The sequence below is a fragment of the Pagrus pagrus genome, assembly GCF_965226575.1.
Source record: "Pagrus pagrus genome assembly, chromosome: 11".
Lineage (NCBI taxonomy): Eukaryota > Metazoa > Chordata > Actinopteri > Spariformes > Sparidae > Pagrus > Pagrus pagrus.
The window spans coordinates 16,713,563-16,734,186 of NC_140195.1; the positions used below are offsets into that span (position 1 = coordinate 16,713,563).

At 45.8% G+C, this 20,624-nt stretch overlaps 1 protein-coding gene across 3 annotated transcripts in view; it reads right to left on the reverse strand.

Annotated features, from left to right (window-relative positions):
- The window catches only part of l1cama (L1 cell adhesion molecule, paralog a), a 44,378-nt gene that overhangs the window by 2,670 nt on the left and 21,084 nt on the right, over positions 1-20,624 (reverse strand). For all 3 annotated transcript variants that reach the window (XM_084367610.1, XM_084367611.1, XM_084367609.1), the window contains exons 2-26: positions 16,186-16,542; positions 14,994-15,008; positions 13,258-13,369; positions 12,562-12,764; positions 11,474-11,596; positions 10,883-11,053; positions 9,239-9,353; positions 8,709-8,893; positions 8,459-8,590; positions 8,206-8,352; positions 8,008-8,119; positions 6,316-6,476; positions 6,062-6,221; positions 5,521-5,645; positions 5,285-5,386; positions 4,682-4,879; positions 4,524-4,594; positions 4,208-4,433; positions 3,995-4,110; positions 2,727-2,943; positions 2,265-2,387; positions 1,819-1,995; positions 1,615-1,728; positions 1,360-1,509; positions 838-969 (exon numbers count right to left, since the gene is read on the reverse strand). In XM_084367610.1, the coding sequence (XP_084223736.1) occupies positions 838-969; positions 1,360-1,509; positions 1,615-1,728; positions 1,819-1,995; positions 2,265-2,387; positions 2,727-2,943; positions 3,995-4,110; positions 4,208-4,433; positions 4,524-4,594; positions 4,682-4,879; positions 5,285-5,386; positions 5,521-5,645; positions 6,062-6,221; positions 6,316-6,476; positions 8,008-8,119; positions 8,206-8,352; positions 8,459-8,590; positions 8,709-8,893; positions 9,239-9,353; positions 10,883-11,053; positions 11,474-11,596; positions 12,562-12,764; positions 13,258-13,369; positions 14,994-15,008; positions 16,186-16,315 (3,517 nt within the window). In that variant the 5' untranslated portion in view covers positions 16,316-16,542. The remainder of the gene's footprint in view (positions 1-837; positions 970-1,359; positions 1,510-1,614; positions 1,729-1,818; positions 1,996-2,264; positions 2,388-2,726; positions 2,944-3,994; positions 4,111-4,207; positions 4,434-4,523; positions 4,595-4,681; positions 4,880-5,284; positions 5,387-5,520; positions 5,646-6,061; positions 6,222-6,315; positions 6,477-8,007; positions 8,120-8,205; positions 8,353-8,458; positions 8,591-8,708; positions 8,894-9,238; positions 9,354-10,882; positions 11,054-11,473; positions 11,597-12,561; positions 12,765-13,257; positions 13,370-14,993; positions 15,009-16,185; positions 16,543-20,624) is intronic.

Sequence of the window (20,624 nt, forward strand, 5' to 3'; positions counted from 1 at the left end):
GAAAAAAGAAGATAAAAAGATTTGGCCTGATCTGTAGACAGAACCTGTTGAGCGTAAAAACTACAGCTATGAAAATTACTGTTAAAACTCAAAACAATTTAATAATTAATTAGTCAGAATGGTCGTATTTGTTATTCAATTAATCCTTGCTTTTAGCACAGACAATAAGGTTTACTTTAAAAGGAGCCAGCCACGTGTTTCTCTCTCAGGAGGAAAGAGATAAAAGGCTGGTGCTTTTCTCTGACCAGGCAGACGGTGGCCTGCAGGCTGCAGTTTCTCCTGTGGTTTGTGATTAATATTTCGCAGTCCTTTTTGGGGCAAAGCCTCTCTTTTTTATTATCACAGTAAGGAAGAGCAGGCTTCGAGGTATGTTTCACTACATGTTTGATGTGACGGCTGCGAGGAGCAAAGTTGGGCCAGCGAAAACCGGCCAATTATTTGAAGTTGAAGCCACTGTATGGATCACACCGGGAGCTGTTTGGGCAGAATTTTAAACATGGTGCAATCTTATTTAATTCTTTCCAGTAATAATAATCTTGTTTACTGCGGTGCATTACTGTAAGTGCTTGGCTTCTATTTCTACCGCAGTGTCGTTTTCATTATCAGACAGCTTTATGGCTCCAGACAGCCCAATGTTACCCTCAGAGCTTGTTTAGAGCGTGACTCAGCAGTAGTCTAACATTGTATTGTTCCTGGAAACAGCCTTAGAAGGACGACCGGGTACAGGACATTCTTAAAAAGAAAAAAAAAGAAAGCTGTATAAGGCTTCAGCCATTTTGTATTCATCAACAGTTGAGTAATCTCTACTGATGAATGCTTAACATTCATTGCACTTGCCTGAATACTTCCCCCCTTTACTCCTCTTGATGAAGCAAAGGATGAGGAGTATAAGCAGCAGCAGCACGATGGCGCTCACAACACCGATGAACCAGCCCTGCGTGGCAAAGCTTGGCTGCATCTCTGTCACACCTTCAAAAAAAAAAAAGAGGGAGAAGGAAAGAAGAGCGGGTACATTTTTTGTTTTGGTGGAAACAGGATGAAAAGGGTAGGATAAAAAAAGGAGTAGAATCTGGAGCAAAAGAGACAGCGCATTATGCAGCCTGACAGGGTGGCATTTCACTTGGGAACCAAAGAATACAGCACAATACGCCAAACAAACACGAGTAATGGATCATTTCATATGGCTAACCAAGCTCTCTTTTTTTACATAAGTCTTTGAAAGCACTTCACAGGCAGTGGAGAGAACTGCAAGACACTCTCAGTAGGATCAGGCTTTATATTTAGAAGTGGGAAGCCCAGAGGAGAGAGCGGAGAAGATGAAAGGAGAGAAGATGAATGAAGGCAGAGCGCTCGGAGTACCTGTTCCGTCTGTCTTGATGTTGGTGTCCCAGAAGGTGTTGTTGTTGTAGGTGAAGCGTAGATGATAATGAGAGCCCGGAGTCAGGCCCTGGAGTTCGTAGAAAGACTGTGAGGAGTTCACCTTCTCCGTCATCTTCCATTTACTGCCATCTGCAGAGACATGAACCATGATTGACTTTTCATCGTTTAGGATCGTTAAACTATTCCCATGATGGACTAAAAGATTGAATGTAATGAGGTTTTAGTGTACCGTACCATCTTTCTTGAGGTAGTGCACCTGGAAGCTAACATTCCTGTGTCTCTTCTTAGCCACCCAGCTGAGGTTGACTGAGTTTTCCCCCACAGACAGGCTGATGTTGGCAGGAGGCGCTGCAAGACATTCAGTCAGAGCAATCAAACTCTTGATTTAGTGTGACTTGGTCCTCTAGGTCTCAGATCTGTGATGGTGAAGCTTTGTACCTCCGTCAAGTGTGGTGGCACCCTCCCTCTTGATGGGCTCTCCATCCCCTGCAACAGTGCGGCCCCTCAGGTAGAAGCGGTAGTGGCTGTGGCGGTCCAGGCCCTTCAGGGTGAGGTGGGTGACCATGTGGTCGTCTATTGTCTCCACCTGCATGGGGCTGTCATCGCTCTCCACAACTGACCACGGCACCGCCAAAAAAACACTCAATCACTACTTGATCTTCAACACATCGTTATGGGTGACATATGACTGACTGATGAGCATCATTAGGAGGCTTTGCTTTTGACATTTTTCTAGTCTTATTGATTTAGCTGGAAATGTGTCGTGTGGTGTCATTCGCACTACTGATGTTTCTACCGATGTCTTTGTTGACACACTTATTAAAGAGAAGAATTTATGTGCCTGATATTATATTTTTTGGGATGAGGGTGTAAACGATGCTCACTCTGTTGGTACTGCAGAAGATATCCAATGAGGACTCCATTGGGCTCGCCAGGAGGCGTCCAGACGAGGGTCATTTCTGTCTCTGAGGGGCTGTCCAGCATCAGGGACATAGGAGGACCAGGAACTAGCAGAAAACAACAGGCCTGATTAAAATGCTCTTTGCTTAAAAAATCACTACTGTCACCCATATTCACCCAACATCCGGCTGCTCAATATTATCTAGCTCTGCCTCAATTTCACCCTCCTTCCATTCACTGCCATTCTCTGGATCTCAGTGTCATTTCCTCTGTTGTAACCCACCATCCACCCCTCCTCCCTCCCTCCCTCCCTCCCATCTTGCTCCATCTTTGTCTCTTCCTGTCTCTAATTAAATCTCTTCACCCACTTTATCTATCACCTCCCACCATTTGTCGCCCACATCCCTCTTCCACTCACGATTTTTCCCACTCTTTCTCATTCTCACCTCCCTCATGAGTCTTGAAGGACAGCGGCTCAGAAGGGGGTCCCTCTCCCTTGCTGTTGAATACAGTAATGGCCAGGGTATAGTGGGAGTATGGTCTGAGATCGCTGATCACCTTCCTCTCCTCATTGGCTCCAGTCTCAACCACCACGGTGCTCTCCGGCTCCCTGGCCCTCCGGTTTCTGTGGTGGGCCCTTGAGCCGATTCTGGTCAAGTAGATCTGGAACAGAGAAAGCATTTAAAATTAAAAATTTGTTTCCTACACGTCTTACACTTAAATGCAAAATATGTCATTTCTGCCTCTAGGGGTCTCAAGTCGGGTGCAGAACCAGACCTTCTGGAGGAATAAACACCCAGAATCACACCGGACTCTGCTCTGATCCAGAGCCATTTACCAATGGGAGGAGAGCTGAGAGAAGACTTTTGTGAATTAATCTTCAATCCCATTTATCAACCTGACTGCAGCAGCAATCCGCCGCGGTGACCTCCATTGTCCGGTGTTTATGTACGGTGTTGTTGGCTGCCGACTGCAGCTGAAGGGAAAATGTACTACAGGAACAAAATCAAACACCCTCTCCGTGTGCCGTTGCTTGCTAGCTTAGTGGCTTAGTGTACAGTAAAGTAATCTGGCTGTTTGGGGCAAGTAAACACCCACACGAGGCCGCTCTGCTGGTGGTGAACACACCATTTAACAACCACTGTTGCTGATAAAAATGTATCTGTTGTGATTCAGGCAGACATTTTCAGAGGAGGGGTGATATAAGTTTTATTCATGTTAAGTCTCGTTCTCGTTCGACTCTTGGTGGAAGTTATAGTGACGAGAAACCGAATGAAACACGTGATCTTGAGTAAACTGGATTGCTCTGAGTTTGAACAAAGCTGGAAACATTTAGTATAATGTAAGCACTCATGTCAACAATATATATAACTAAGGTCTGGTCGTTTTAATGCAGAATTTTTGAGTGATGTAGTCACATGTGAACCAACATTTTCCTGTGGCTGCATTAAAACTGAGTTTGCTAAAAGCTGGTTGAAAGGTATATAGAGTATGGTGTTGAATGGAACATGCATCAAAGAGAAGAGAAGCGGTAGGACTGGAGTATGGTGAGATCATCTAAAATGAAAGAAGGCTTTATTCTTCACAACCTTGAAACTAGAGAGAACTCTGAACCTCGCTTCTGCCTCTGCTCCAAACCCAGCGCATGTATTATTCATGAAGACAGGGGCTGAATATGTTATTCAAAACAACAGAGGAGATACAGCATCAGTACCTTGTACCCCTGCAGGTGTCCTCTGACCGTCTCTTTCTCCACTGGTGCCCAGGTCACTCTGATGGTAGTGCTGTTTATAAGTACAACACCCACGTCCATGGGAGCATCCAATGGAACTGAGAGACAATGACAGACAGGATGAGTGAGATGTGAGAAAGATTACCAAGCGAAATATTCCCAGAATAAGAAGAAGAGGAGATGTTTTTATTTTACCATCTTCTCCTGAGTAGCCAATGACGGGGTCTGGCTCAGGTCCCCCCCCTTTCTCATTGACAGCCTGAACTTTGATCTCAAAGGCAGAAAAGTTGCCGATGTCACTGACTGTGAATGGTGGTGCCGTTGTGTAGTTGGTGTGCCAGTTAGGCCCGCTGCCCACCACTCGCCTCCACATCACCCGGTACTTGAAGTCAGGTCCATTGAAGTTACGTTTGTCCATTTCCTGCAGAGACAGGAAGAGCACCCAATAAGGCCCAAAAACATTTTATAAATATATTTTTTGATGAATTGTACATTCAGGTAACAGACGTACCTCCCAGGTGATGACCAGAGAGTCTGGGTCTATGGACTCACTCCTCACATCTTCAGGGTTACTGTCAGGAACTGTGATTGGAAACAAGTTCAGTGTAGAGCCTTGTTTGTGCATTCATTGAGACTGAAAGCTCGTGGTTACGAAACACCAGCTCTTACCTTCAGCAAGTGTGTTGTGGGTTTCAGATGGCTTGCTAGGGTCACTCTTGCCCACATCATTGATGGCAATGACCCGGAAACGGTAGGACATGTAGGGCCACAGAGGGAGGCTAGCACGTTTCTTATTTCCTGCAACTCTCTTCAGCTCTTCCCAGCCTCTCTCCTTCGAACCTTGGTCCTCAAACTCGACCACATACTCTGTGGAGAAAGAAAGAGAGAGTCAGGGAGGGATGGGGGAGAGAGAGGAGGTAAACAAAAACAAAGCAAGCGAAACATAAATAAACAGTGAGTGACACTTTGAGCTTTATGAAGGTCTGATGCTGCAGATCAAATTATAAAACAGAGCAGCCTTTCATTTTGCCAGGGGGAGATAAATGCTATGGGTTTGTTGCTCTGAGTGTTGGAATTAGACAAGATGAAAAGTTCTGTGTTTGCATTTATGTGTGTGTCAGTGAAAATCCTCCTCACTTCTTGGCACCAGTGTAAAAGTCCAGAGTAATTGAACGTTTTCTCAAAACTCAAAAATCAAATCCATCTCAAAGCATGAAGCCGACAGGTGTGTGCAGATTAGTGGGTATCTATGTTTCTGTGTCTGTACTGAACCTAGCACGGCGCTGTTGTGGTCGTCTCCAGGAGTCCAGCTGAGGGTGACTGCACGACGCTTAGCATCAGTGATCTGGAGGAGGGCGGGAGGGTCTGGACGATCTGAAGGAGACGAGAATGACATCGTTACTGCGACAACATGCACATTACAAGTTTAAACAAGTCTAATTTTCAGAAAAAATACAAAAAAATGACTGAACAGTTTTGCAAAATTTCCACTGTTTTTGTGATCTTACCACATAAAGTGAGGGTGTTGCTGGCTTCAGCCATGTCCAGCTTAGTGATGACCTGACATGTGTACACGCCCTCATCATTTTCGCCCACGTTGGCAATTATCAGGTCAGGTCCTTCAAATGTGTATCTGAGGACAAAGGGTCATCATTGTTATCCTCATCTTTCTCTTTCTTTAAATTGTGATCACCTTCCTTCATCGTGTTTGCTTTCTTATATATGTTACCACAACTATTTATGTAATTGTTTGTTTATGTAATATAGGTAAATATTGTTACATGGGAAATGTGACAGATGCGATGTATACATGGTGTCTAGCTAAAGCTCATTTAGACACTGCTCCTTGAAAACCGGAGTTGGAGCAACGACAGGGAGCTCTATGGGGAGAAAACAGCTGTCTGTGTTGAACCTCGAACCTTGTTAGGCTTTGAGGTTCAGAGTAAAATAAAAAACGAACAAATGGATAAAATTATAATCATCCTGTCAGTGAATTCTAACACTATCATTATTATTGTCAGCGCTCTAATGCATTGAATTCAGTCTTACTTTTCGTCACTGTGGGACTCAAAGAGCTTCTGATCGTTCTTTCTCCACTGAATGAGCGGAGTGCCGAGTTTGGGGTCAACAAGGGACAGACAGGTGAAGATGGCCGTGTTCCCAGGCTGCACTTTCAGAGCCTGAGGAGGTGACAGGATCGCTGTCCTGTCTGGAGGAGAAAGCAAGGAGACATATGATGCTGAGAAAAGGCTACATGAGGTGCAAATCACATCAGCTGCTAAGGGACACGGTGTCTCACTCACTGAGCACTTCCAGCTCGGCGCTGATAGACAAGTTGCTGTTCTGCACGGTGCAGGTGTAGATGCCCTCGTCGTCGTGGGTGATATTCGAGATCTCAAGCCCCCCGTTGGTGAGCAGGTTCACTCTTGGGTCCGCCAGTAGGGAGGTCAGGCTGGCGCTCTCCCTGGAAAAGACAAACACACATGCATCCGAAAACTCACATTAGTATTATGACAGGTTTTTTTTAGCATTGTATCTAACCTGTTATTACAGCTTAATTTATCCACTTATCTCAATAAGATTTTCCTAATCCAAAAGACATTTTTGAGAATGACTAGCTTTGCTAAAAGATGAAAATTACAGACATAACTTTCTATGTAAATTGTACATTTATATCAATTAATAATTACTGGTAAGTCTTGAAAATTGGATGATTCATCCATTTTAATTTCAGAATATCTTGACAGCTTGCACTGGAGCTGGCATCGACTCAACAAGTTTGTGTAAAACCTGATGACTCATGTTATCCCAGCATGATTTGATAGAGATCCAAAGAGCTTGGAGGAAAGTCCATGACAGTCAGGACTCCTTGGTCTTCTTTGGTCCTCAAGTAGTTCTGTCAAAGCTTTGAGGTGTGTTTGCAATGATTATCCTGCTGCAGTATGAATCATTCCCCACAAAGATCAGACCAGAGGGTGTTGCACGCCTCTGAAGAATGGAGTGGTACTTCTCCTTTGTTAGGTCGGAGTCAATCCTGTCCAGAGTCAAGAGAAGGCAAAACAGCCCCCGACTTGAATCTTCCCACCACCATGTTTCACTTTCGGTTTCTTTTCACTGTGGTATTATTCTCTCTCCTGTTCATCTCCTTACATACACCCTTCTGTTGCTGCCATACATCTCTAACTTGGATTCATCAGTAAACAGGACTTTTTCCATCCACAGTGAAAGTCTGGTATTTCTTAGCCCATCTCAAGTGTGCGGCCTTGTTTTAGAAACTGCTACTCCTCCTCTGAGACCACTACATGACAGCCTTCTTTTGACAAGACTTTTGATGATTGGGGTTCGGTGTTGTTTAAGTCTGTATCTGTGATGAAGTTGCTTTTGTGTTTCTCTAAGCGTGAAGTATTGAGCTTCTGATGGTGTGGTCCCTTTGTGTCTGCCTGATCGTGCTTGAAATAATACTGATCCAGTTTCGGTAAAGCATTTTAGAGCTCCATGCACTGCCCCCTTGGAAACCTTGAGTCTAGTCATGATTTGATGCTGAGAAAGCTCCTCTTTGCTTAGAAGAACAATTCAACTTCTGATACTTTCTCTTACTTTCTGCATCCTTAGACTTTCTTATTATTTCCAGGTTTACGTGACAATATTAGAGATTTTCAATGTGGTCTCAGACTGTTGCAAATAAACTAAAAATAAAATTAGAAACTTGGCAAGCAGAGTTAGAAATAAACCTTCTCGGCTACTGAAGGTGCTGATGAATTCATCAGTTCATCTTGTCTTTTTTGCCAGAAAGAACAAAGCCTGGTTGGATACCCACCACACTGACAAAATCCACAGTCACAGCCCAGATGTAACAGCATTTGGCTGTTAATTTATGCATATGAAGAGCTACCTACGCAAAAATACCACCTCTGTGAAAAATGAAAATCTGCCAGACAGCACACTAGAATACACAATATAATACAACACAGTTAAACAGAATAAGAGGGTCTCACCATATGACTTTAGGTTTGGGAGAGCCAAAGGTCTCACAGTCCAGTGAAGCCTTCGACCCCTCTGTAAATGTGTACATATTCATGTCCTCAGTCAGGATCTGGGGAGCCAGCTCTGAAACAACACACACAAAAAGTTGAGAGAGAAGTACACACACAAAAAACTGTTAAATAAGTGACATGTACAAATCAAACATTCACCGATGACATAGACATTGGCGTTGGTCAGGATGTTCCCATGCTTGTTGGAGGCCTGGCACTGGTAGATGGCAGTGTCTCCGTAGTTGACGTCCTTTAGGATTAGAGATCCGCTCGCTGTCAGGGAACGTCTGGGTTCGGCGTCAGTCGCTGTTAAAAAAAACCCAAAAAAAACACACAGTCAAAACACACACACAGTGTTTGAGGTTGTGTGTTGTGCATTTGCGGGGGGGGGGGGGGGGGTCTGTGCACCGACCTGAGAGGGCTTTCCCGTTCCTTGTCCAGCTGATGATAGGAGAGGGGATGCCGTCTGCCTGGCAGTCTAGTTTGACAGTCTCGCCTGGGGCATATAACTGACTGACTGGTTCGTTGGTCCAGTAGGGAGCCGCTAAAAGGGACAGGATATTTAATTACAAACACAATAAGATCACAATACATAATTCTCAAAATATCCTTACTTCACATGCAATTTAGCGTATGCATGTGCAGGAGCGTGTGCGACGTACCTTCCACAGTCACAGTATAAGTGTGTGTGGCCTTCCCCTGGGAGTTCTCAGCGATACACTGGTACTCGCCCCCATCGCTCTCAGAGATATTACTGAAGCGCAGGCGGCGGTCGAACATGTCTTTGGTGGTCCGAGTTTCAGATAGCTCGCCGTCCTTTCTCACCCACGACACTTTGGGAGTCGGACTGAAGAGGAGGAGAAAAGGGGGATGTGAAAGAGGAAAGGACACATGGGACAGAGAGAGGAGAAATAAAAGTGAAGTATGTTGTTTGAAAGTGAGACATGAAATGTATAAGGCAGGCAGAGAGAGAAAGAGACATGCAGGGTGAGAAGAGAAGAAATGAAATGAGGAGGCAGTGAGAGGCAGAGTCAGCAGGAGACAGCAGAAGACAGATAATGGAATGTAGGGAGTGTAGGGAGGCGGGAGGAGGGGGGAGAGATGGATGAGAGGCAGGTAAGATTGATTAAAAGGAGTGGCTCAAGTTTTGTGATTGATGGGGGCACACACATATGCACACACAGACACTCACAGGCCTTGGACGATGCACTCAAGCTCAATGGTCTGGCCCTTGAGGGCATGGTAAGAGCTGTGACTTCCAGTAGGTCTCATCATGTGGGGCCTCCTGTTCCGCAGTACGGAGTTGGCTGAAGAAAGAGAGGTGGAAACACAAAGAGGATGCCGAGAGAGATTCATACATATGTATGGGTAATTTTCAAATTGCCGTGCTGCTGACACAGCAGCCACTTTAGAGACTCGGACACAAACACACACACGGATGCAGGGTGTGGAATCCTGCGGAGAAGACTTTAGCTTTCTAACATCGCATCATCATACAGATTTTCTAGGCACACACACATACAGAGAGGTCTCATGTTAACATGTGCTCATCCGTCTGACCTCTAGTTGGGCCACAGATGCTGGCAGCCACATCTCAGTGTGAGCTGCATCTCATTACCGCTGGACTGAGGAGGTGATGGGCCCCCTGCCGGCTCTGGGACCGTCTACTGGATACGGTGCTGCTTCGGTCAGCACTACATGTCACCACATGGGGGTGAGTTGACTTTGGTTTAACTATGTGGCCTCTTGTGGCCTCAGTGGCTCTTAAACTGTCATTCTGAATATTTATCACACTGCATCACATGGGCTAATTTCATGTACAGCCCTAAACAGTATTTTACTGTAAAAGATTTATCTTAAATAAAGAAAATGAGTAAGACAACTGGTTACTGTCAAATTGTCCAGGCTATTTTTCAAAATGACTGTACTTTATGTAATTACAATACATGTATTGAGAACATAATAATATTTGTAGCCATGCTGGCAGCGCGGTGATCATCTGACTTTTCTTCGCTCCACCAAGACGACAAGTATGTAGTTTTATAAAAAAAATGTTTCAACAGCCATTAGATGGATTGCCATGAAATCTGGCACAGACATTAATATTGCCCTCGGGATGAATTGTAATCACCATGGTGGGTTTTTTTATCGAGCACCATCATCAGGTCAAAATCGTAATCTGTTTATGATCAAATACCTGCCAATTAATGACATTCCTGTCAACCTCAGCTGTGCTCTGTGTTCAGTGCAGAGTAGCAAATGTAAGCATGTCAACACACTCAAGATCATTATACCTGCTAAACATTTTAACATAGCTATTGTAAACATTTTATCATTCTGTCATTAGCATTTGGCTGTAATCAGCACTGTGCCTAACTGCAGCGTCACAGATCTGCATTGAACCTATTTTACGCCGAAGAAAACTGTTGACAGGGTGTTAACTTCTCGACAGAGATGTTGCTGTTGCATTTATAAACTGTAATTTCTGTCAGTGAGGTGGCAGCAGAAATCTCAGATGCAGGAATATTGAAACCCATTCCTATCTGCTTGTCTAGAAACGACTAGAGGCGTAGGTGAGAAAATATCTATTTGTAATATAAGTGACTCTAAATTGTTTAAGAATACATTAGGAGAAGTGGGGCCGTTTGGTTTGACATTTACATATAGGCCCTAATATACTGTAGCCTGGATTTTCCATAGAATTACATTTTTGGAAAAATCACACATTGAACACCTGTAATGTAATGAATAAGAGCAGTCTTAGCCCAAAGATGCATCTCTGTCACTCAGTTCAGTTCAGGTCAGTTTATATTAGATCATCCCGAGCAAAACTCACAGGGGTTGACAGAAAGAGTGATGGGTTCCTTGGCCAGAATGGTGCGCGTTGCCAGGTACTGGACGTTGCAGGTGTAGTCATCCCTGCTGTCCGCAATTGTCAAATGGGCAAAGTATAGGTTGCCATCCTTCCCCACCACCACCCGATCACTGAGCTCGATATGATGCAGCCCTGCAGAAAGAGGAGACGATAACAGATAGAGGCAGCGGAAAAAAACGGGAGAGAGAAAGAGGAGCTTAACCGCAGAATAAAATAGTGAGATGAAATATCAGAGGGAGCCATTGAGATACAATGAGATGAGAGAAGTAGAGGAAATGATGATAAAGAGACGTGGGAGAAAAGGGGTAAGAATAGACTCTGCTCGGTCTACAAAAGGTACTGAAGAGGTTTTCAGAAAAGTAAAGCATCCAGGGATAGATACATTCATGGAAGGATATTCTGGACATTTCGTGAGAAATAAATAATCAACTACCTGTCTATGATGTGAAAAGAGCGGACAATGAAAGGATGGATAGAGTGTCTAAGTGGCGGATTTATCTAGGAGACGGGAAGGATGTAATGAAAGGAGAGATGGAGAGGTAATGTACTCACTCCAGTCCATCCAGTGGATGATGGGCTGCATAGAGCTCTGTGGGGGGTTGCACTTCAGAACAATACTGTTTCCCTCGTCAGACTTCACGCTGACCTTCTTTTCTTTCTGCTGGGATGGGGGAGCTAAAGGGAGGCAAGAGAGGGAAAATACACACCTGTTAGTGTGTGCACAAACATGTACACAGCCACCTGTGCACACATTTCCTGCGTCACGTCAAGATTGCCTGAGGCAATTCACATCGTGTGTTGACTTCACGCACACAATGCAGTGGATGAGGAGTTTTATCTATAAAATCCCAGTTTGAGGAACTTTAAGATTTCAGGAGAGGTGCGTTCAGAGAAGGCGCCAGGTTGTCTTTTGTCTTGCAGAAGCGGAATGACGTGATTTGTGAGTCATATGTGTTTGCCCCCCCCACCCCTTTTCTCATTGTTGATAACCCAACAGGAGCTACTGAAGAGTGCTTCACATGAAACCGTTGTCAGGGAAACTGTGAAGGAAGGAGGTCGCCCAGGAGAGAGGCAGTCACACAGGTGGATGGATACACAGAGGTGCTCTTTACTTTTGCCCAGGGGCCCATGTGTGTGTGTGTACGTGAGTGTATGCTGATTATCATGTTATTGCATGTAATTATATTCTGGGTGGCGGTATACTGGGAGCTCTCGGTGTGAGCCTCCATCTGCTAACAAATGAGCTCTCTATAAAGCAGGGCAAGGGAAAGGTTTATACGCAGGCGCCTCTCCGCTTTCACAGCTTTGTAAATCGCTCTGTTATTGCTGATAAAACCGACAACAAGAACACAGCTCGCTTCTAATCTGGACCTTGAAGGCATTCACAGGAGCGCTAACGCTGAAACTGGCATCTATAAAGGACATGTAGCTCCTCTGATGTGATGCAGCGTGTTTGAAGACATACCAGAGGATGTTTGATTAGTCTGATGCTATTTCAGCTGGTGTTATTCATGTCTCAGATCATTACAAATCAGCAAATACTCACTGAGCATGACAGAATAACAGAGTATTTAACCATCAAATTTTAATGACTGGTCAGCGGTTGCTTTAGGATTAATAAGCCGTCAGCGCGCACTTACCATCAGTGTTGAGTATGGCCTCATTAGAGACAGCAGTCCCCAGATTGTTGGTGGCGTAGCAGACGTATTTGCCTTGGTACTGCTTCAGGGTGTCCATGGTATTACTGAGTGTGTAGAACGCAGACGAGCCAGTGCGCTCAGTGACCTTCAGCTCCGGGTCGCTGCCTGGGTCAAACTCCTGTCCATCCTTGGTCCATCGGAAACTTGAGCGAAGAAAAAGAAAATCTGTAAAAAACTGATGGCGCTGTGCTCGCTCAAATATCAAAGTCAGAAAAATCATTTCCATGCCTTTGAAGAAAACAGTTTTAACACATACAAGATGTCCTTACATGTCAGTGGCTTTAATGAATTACTGCAAAATTTACACGAGATGCCCCAGTGGGACTCATAAGCTTGTGCTGTGTAATTGCGATATTCATCTTTTCCTCGCCAGTTGGAGCACTTTTCCACTTCAGAGCAGCTAAGACACTCTGAAAAGATTGCTCCAGGGCTTAATGACATTTATCCCTTGTTGGAATGAGAAGTCTGACTGGGAGAATCTGTGCCCTCATGTAATACTAATATGTAGATGTCAGCTGAACAAGGAGAGGGAAGGTCACTGTTCTCACTTGTCCAAAAAAGATAACCTGTGGCGAGGCTCCTCCATGACTAACATAGCTTATTTTTTAGTTTGTGCGTGTGTGTGAGAGGACTAACGTGGGTGAAGGGTTGCCATTGGCTTCACAGCTCATGACGAGGTCCTCGACACTAAAGACGGTGACAGACTCCGGCTGTGTGGTGATCGTAGGCGGTTTCTTGACTTCTTGGACTAAACACAGTTAAACGAGTTAAAAAGCAGGCTTGTGTGCTGTTACACACCTGTATGGTTTGAACAGATTGAGACACATGCACACACTGCAGTCTTCCTCTGCATGACCTGCTTTCATTCTGCTGTAATAACTCTAGCTATGACACAGACACATATATCACACACACATCTCTACGGCTGCAGGTAGGCTCAGCAAACAGCACAGAATAATCAGAGACACCACTCATTTTCATACTTTAACAACTGCCGATAAGTATATTCAGTCAATATCACTTAAAAAGACTCCCCAGAGGAAGAGATGAAATGTAGGACGAGGGAAATGGTGAGAGTAAGAGAGCAGGCAGGAGAAAATGGGTTGAGATGAGAGGAAATTGATATGGCGTAATGTAAAAGGGAGAGTTCATGTAGAAGAGATATACGGTGCAGCGCTCCTGGTGAGACTGAGAGACAGGAATGAGTCTGCGGGGAAATGAAGCAGGGATTTCGAAGGGGGAAAAAGTAATGACGGCCAGAAGAGGTTTCTCTTTCTCTGTCACCACTGTCCATAACAGCCATAAAGCAAAGCCTCGATAACAGACTCATAAAAACCTACACGCTGGGATTTGGTGCCACTGCTGTATTGAACCAGCGTGTTTGATTTCTTCGCATGCTTTATGGCCCATGTCATGTTTTTATGTTCTGCTATTCAATACTTATAGACAGAAATTTAAATCTTTTTTTCCTCCACAGAGCTTCGGTGACTACACACACAGCCTCGAATGGAGGTCACAGCTTGTTGGTAGAGTCTTTAATTTGACTCAAACGGAAAGAGACAGGGCCCGAGTCAGAGTCGAATTTACATTATGTAGGTAAATGAGTAAAGGAGGACACAGAGACGGAGGGTGGGGGAGAAGAAGGCGGTGGAGATGAGAGCTAAGCGGACAGGGGAGGTGGATGGAGGAGCACATGCAACAGAGGAAACAGAGCAAAGAGAGACGGAGATAGAAGGGCGGAAAACAAACAAGGGGTAGATTCACAGAGATTTAGGAGGAGACGGATAGGACGAGTGAGAGAATTTAATGAAAGAATTCCCACTGATACAGGAAATAAGCCCATTTCCTCAGCTGATCAAATTGAAGTTCGGGCTGCAGGCGCTGCTCCATTATTGGCAGAGGAGGAGGAGAGGAGCCGGTGCTTAGTGCTTTAACTCCTCTTTATTTCCCCGCGTCTTTGATCTGACAGCCCTGCTGTCTCCTCGCAGACAGCAGCTCCTCACACTTCCTCCTCCCTGCTCCTAAAGGGAACTCACCTATTGGGAGCCAATGAGGCTAAACACACACCCACGCACAGAAAAAAGAGCGCACAGAAACGGGCGCATATGCACACCACGGCACAAACACACATCCACGCAATGCAAACACACATGCGCGATAACCCTGCGTAAACATGGACACTCGCACAGAAGCATAACGCTGCAAATGCACACTAATGCCAGATTCATTAAAGTGCAGCACACAGTGCAACAGGACTTTTACTGTGTGCTGGATGGAAAATAACCTCTCCGGCATAATGAAAGTGTTTACAATAAGGTTTGCCAGCACCTGCATTAAGACAGATGGACGTCAATAAAGTCAAAAGCACTTACGATCACTTATGTGGTCTGTTAGTCCACAGTGGAGGCAAGAGTAAAGACAAGGAGGAAAAAATATTTTAGTGTCAGTGAACAAGAAGAAGAAAGGAAAAAAACAGACAGATAGATAGATAGATAGATAGATAGATAGATAGATAGATAGTTTCACTGATAATTGAACAACAATTATGATACATGGACAATAAAGCAGTGTAATGTTTCCTGTAATGGGGTGTGGCTTTTAACCCCAGCCTCCTTGACACACACATTCTAGCCCATCTCCTTTATTGATCCCGATCGTGACTCTCATTGACATGGCCGAGGCTCGCTAATTGAAAGGCAGGGGACACCTTGACCTTTTACATCTTTGACCTGCTCCTCCTTCCTCCTCCTCATCATCTTCCCTTCATCCTCCTCCGCCCTCTCGGCCCCCGTGTCACCCCGAACCTTCTGGGATTCGATCGGGAGATTTACTGCATCTCATCATCATTTACAGAGTTATGCGCGTGAGAGCGCATGTGCGGTTGCTTTGTTTGTACACACACACTTTTGAATGCTGCGTGGGCGGTGAAGGACTGACTCACTGCAAGTAGTCTTAGATAAAGAATGCACAACAAGCAGCAGTGGAAACAATATTCCCTCCCTCTCCCTCCATTGGAGCTCTGTGGGCAGGCCGGCAGCAGCAGAGGAGATGAAGATCAATTTCCCTGCAGGGCCACAAGCTCAGCTGTATTTCTAATGCCCACATATTGCATCGAGGAGGAGGAAGAAATGAGGGCGAGTGAGGAGAAACCTTGCTGGATTTTTGTTGTGTAACTCAATTGTTGATTAAATTACTCCCCAATCAGATTCTGGTTTGCACCAAGGAAACCAGATCAATACTGGGACTAATCCATGCAGTATGAGGGGATCAATTACAAAGTAATTAGACGCACCACGGGCACAGATGAGTGCGAACCAAAGAAACCTCAGACAGGGTTGAATTTCGAGCATAATAGCGCAATTCAACCCTGAACATTTGAGGTTACCGAAAGAGAAAACACATGTTCATGTCTCCTCATTTGCACTAATTAATCATGATGAAAGATCATTATTAGAGTGCTTTGATGAATCAACAATGTAATTAACACAACAAACAGATCTTTGAACCTCATGGAAGCATTCAGCTACCATTGTTATGAATGGTACGGCACAAATCTGTACTCACAGTTGGGGGGTATGTGTATGGCTGCTCGGCTGGGCTGGGCAGCGAGGGAGAGGAGGAAGAGGAGGAGGGGGAGGAGGCGTGAGGAGCACTGCCCCCTACTGCCAACCTGCTGTCGCTGCGTTTGAGGCATTGCTCACTGTCCCATCAAAGTCCCACCTGCTCACACACACGTGCAGTAAAATGCACGCAGAGGGCAACCTCACACGCACACACTTGTGCAGAGCAAGTGCGAGGCTGTGTTTCTTTTCCAGGAGGCCTTGGCTTTGCCTCGTCTGTCTTTGGTCCCCCTTGTCTTCTCTCTTTTTTTTCCCACTGTCTTCTTGAAGTCACGTCCACGCCCTCCTGCTGGTCTCCGCTCTGAAAGATAAAAGAGAGAGGGGGGGAGAGGGGGGTGTGAGGGGAGGACAAGAGGAGAAGCGAGAGGGAGGGGCAGAGCGGGGGCCATGTGTCAGAATGGGAGAAAAATTACCCTGCACCATGTGGTCAGGCCTATACACAGGCCGAGGCGTGCAGTTAACACGCCAATCAAGAGCCGACAATCACACATCCCAACAAAAAACACCAACAATGCCTATCACCGAACCTGTTCCTGTAAAACAAATCTCCATTTGGTTAATTATGTGACCAGTGGCCCATATGGAAGGGCCAGTCAGCAGGACAGATGGACAGAATACCACAACAAGAAGCTGAACAGAGCCTCCCAGCGCCCAGATGGGCTGTGGACGGACAAATGCAGACTGATGAAGTGTCAAATCAGATAATACGCAAGACAGACAAACAAATAGTTGATAATTAGGTTGACTGCTCATGGCTGCGTCACCAGAACTGAACAGTTCTCGGTGTACTTGGGCGACGACGGTGCTGTGATAAGTGTGCGATAAAGATGCTATCAGTCGCGGTGTGCGAGGCGAGCCACCCCTGCTAGGAGTCTATCCGTTCTCCATCTGTACCCTTGGATCCGGTCCTCGCCACAACATGCAGGCTGTCCTCCCCCGCGGCACCACGTGGCGCAGCCCGCTGACTGTTTACACTACTCAGTATCACACACAAAGAACTGTTACAGCACACCATGATTAAGACGTGCATGCGAGACAAAAGAAAATGGCGATAATAGAGAGAGGATGCGTCTTTGGCAGCTCTGCGGTAATGGCAGCCTGATTGAAAGAGTCTTGGCTCCACACAGAGCTGTTTTGTTGGCAGTGCCACAGCGGAGTGATGGGTGACCTTGGAGAGAGGGGGAAGGTCAGGGAGGAGAGGAGATGAGAATGATGGAGAAGAGTGGAAGTGATAAGAGGGTGGAGAGACGTCATTATCATTCATTTTCCAGTGGAAGGTTAATTACTATACTGTGGGTATCTCCACGCCACTCGTTGAAGAATGTATTGAACAATATCTCAGAAAGAGAAGCAGGGGTGTGGAGTTTGTCTACATCAATAGAGCCAAATTAGATTAAATTAAAGACCAAACAAGAGCTGAGCTCTTAATAAGGCAGTTTAAACTAAGCATTAGGATTAAATGAGCCATTACACTAACTTGCTTTCCTTGTCAGAAGAATGGAACAACAAGCGCACAGACAGGGAGAGGAAGGAGGGGTGAAGTGGGAGGACTTTAGGGGAAGATAAAGAGGAAAAGTGGAATTGAGGAGGAAAGTGGAGAGGGAGAGGCGGAGGTGAGGGAGGAGAGAGGCAGAGTGAAGGAGGGAGGGCGAGAGGTGATGGGAGGAGTGGAGGGATGTGGAGGAGGAGGGATGACAAAGGATGACAGCTGTGACGCTAATCCTTTCCATCTACTCGCGCACATACACACACATGTGCAAGCTCTCCCAATCAGTGCGCATCAGTTGTTCACTTGCTTCTTGTTTCTCTTCTTTTTCCTGTCCTCATCTTTAGTTGGTTGTTGTTCTCTGGAGACAGGGGGCCAATTACAGTGATCCTTAAACCGTCCTTTTCCGAAATGCCATTAGAGGCAGATGAATGAAGCGAGGCTAGTCAGGGTATTAGTACTGGTGTTAATGCGATCTAAGGTGGGAGCCTGCCTATCAGTGCCCCCTCCGAAGAGGCGGAGAGGGAGAGCCGAGCTGAGCTGAGCAGGACGCTGATTAACAATGTGGCACGCCGTAGCTTGTCCTGACGCCAATCACAATTCACCAAGGGAGTGTGCCGCATGTGCACACACACACACACACACATTCAGACACACACAGGCATACAAAGAAGCTTGTAATGCATGGATAGACTGACAGAAAGGAAGGCAGTCAGACAGACACACACCTCCAGTGGCCTGACAGAAGAGATCAGACAAATAAAAGTGCATGGTCCAGTGGGCTCCAGTCAGGAGGCAGACCTTGCCAAAGAATATTCCAGTCATGTTGAGTAGGAGCAGTAAAGGGGAACACTATAATGGGTTGGGAGGGGTGTGTAAAGGAGGGACTGTGGGCGAGAGAAAGGCTGAGACAGACAGAAGGAGAGTGGCATGGAAGGTTGCCATGTAACAAGGCTAACCCAGCCACCACAAACATGCTGAGAGCACAGGCTGATGTGGCCTGACACACTAACATACACACACACACTTCCAAGCTGTGTGCACGACATGCAGCCTCGTGGCGCTCCATTATCACAGGGGTGAGAGACACTGACATGGAAGCAGATGCCTGATTTCACTTCTTCAGGGTGGCCGCTGTGCAGCTGTCAGAGATCCAATCCCGGCCCTGTTACCTGCTTCATTGGACAGGGTCAAAGATCACTCCTGGGATGGCTGCTTGCAGCTGGGCTGAGATGACCCATCGCAGTGTTTCTGAGTGCTTTTAAAAACTATTATCACCGCTGGGATGTCAACTGGCGCCATCAGACGTCGTTCAATCACGGGGTGATTGCAGAGCGAGCAGCGCTGTGTGGAGATGTGAGGGCGTGGTCGTTTCTTTTTTTCCAGAAGAAAGCCCGATTGGAGAAAATTAGCTGCCAACAGGCCACATATCAAACACGGCAAATCGACCAAATCAATTTTGCAACTCCTTCAATTATTCATGAATTCCTGCTTTGAGGCGTTTTGCTCACAAAAACACAACTATTTTGTATTATGCTGCTAGTGTTGCTATCATTAGAGGAATTTAATTGCTGCAGACTATTGTGTTGTTTACCCCCCATGTCATCCATTAGACAGAAAATTGCACCCTTCCATGCTCTGCAAAACAGTAGCAATTAGGATTAAGTAGACATGTTGGGCGTTGTCAGTGCTGAATAGGCTCTCTTATCTGTGGAGGAGGGGGCAAAACACACACCAGATCAAACCTCGAGAGTCAAATCATGTTGAGAGTTTCACGCATGTTCTGAAACCCATCGTGCCAAACGCCCACAAGTGCATGAGAGACTTCTACTGTTTACTTCACATCCTCACGTATCCGTGTGAGGAGCTGCTATGTTGCTGAGTGCAGCCTGGTGTGTTTTCTCTCAACACAAGTGAGTAATGCAAATATCAACTCCGAAAGCTTCTCTGTACTTTGATCAGATGTGTTGCGCTACCGCATTTGTGTATGAGCATGTGTGAGTGTTTCTGTGTGTGTGTGTGCATGTTCAAACATGTGTGCAGGTCTTGTGTCCTGTCATGCCTTGCTTTTAAATATTAACTACCTCCAGCTGTGAAGATGTGTAGGGGGAGAGGATGCGGGACGGAAGGAGGAGGGAGAGAAAAATAAATGAATACATGCCCCCCTTTACCCCTTATTCTTCCCCCCAGGGTCTGTCTGTCTGGTGAAACATCAAGCTGAAAAGAGACAGAGGAAGAGAGACGGAGAAAGAGACAGGAAGAAGATTGAGCAATTTAGACATAAACAAAGAGAGCACTCACTAAGACTAACGGACTGATGGGCATTACAGCAAAAAAGGCAGCGAGAGATTATAAGGGTCAATGGATAGTAAAAGTGAGGAGGGGGTCTGAGAGACAAGGTGATGCTGACGGGGGGTAGATGATCAGGCCCCCTACAGAGTGAATTATTCATAGAAATCCCCTTCCTGTCGGCAAAACTTGCCCCAAATTCACCCAAATTAATAATTCATCCGCACCCCTTCGCCATACATTTGGTTTGGCCCCAGACTGATGCCGTCCATACCTGGCTGTGCGGACGTCTGACTCTCTCCTCCACTCCCTCCCCTCTTCCTCTCTCTGGCAGGGTCATACTTAATGCATGAGCCTGTTGCAGTGAGACAAGTCTCGGGCCCACTTTGTCGCTACAGCAGAAAAATACCACAAATCACGTGAAATAATACTGGCTACCTGTTTCCGCTCTGCTCTACGATACACTTCTCAGCGCAGACGTGTCTTTCATCATTCACCGCAGTGAAGATTGCGTTTCTTACAAGCTCCTCTCACATTTTCTCAAAGCGAGGAGCCGAGCCTTATAATAGGGACTGTCCAAGAACGATGAGTGCCCATTTTGCTGTCAC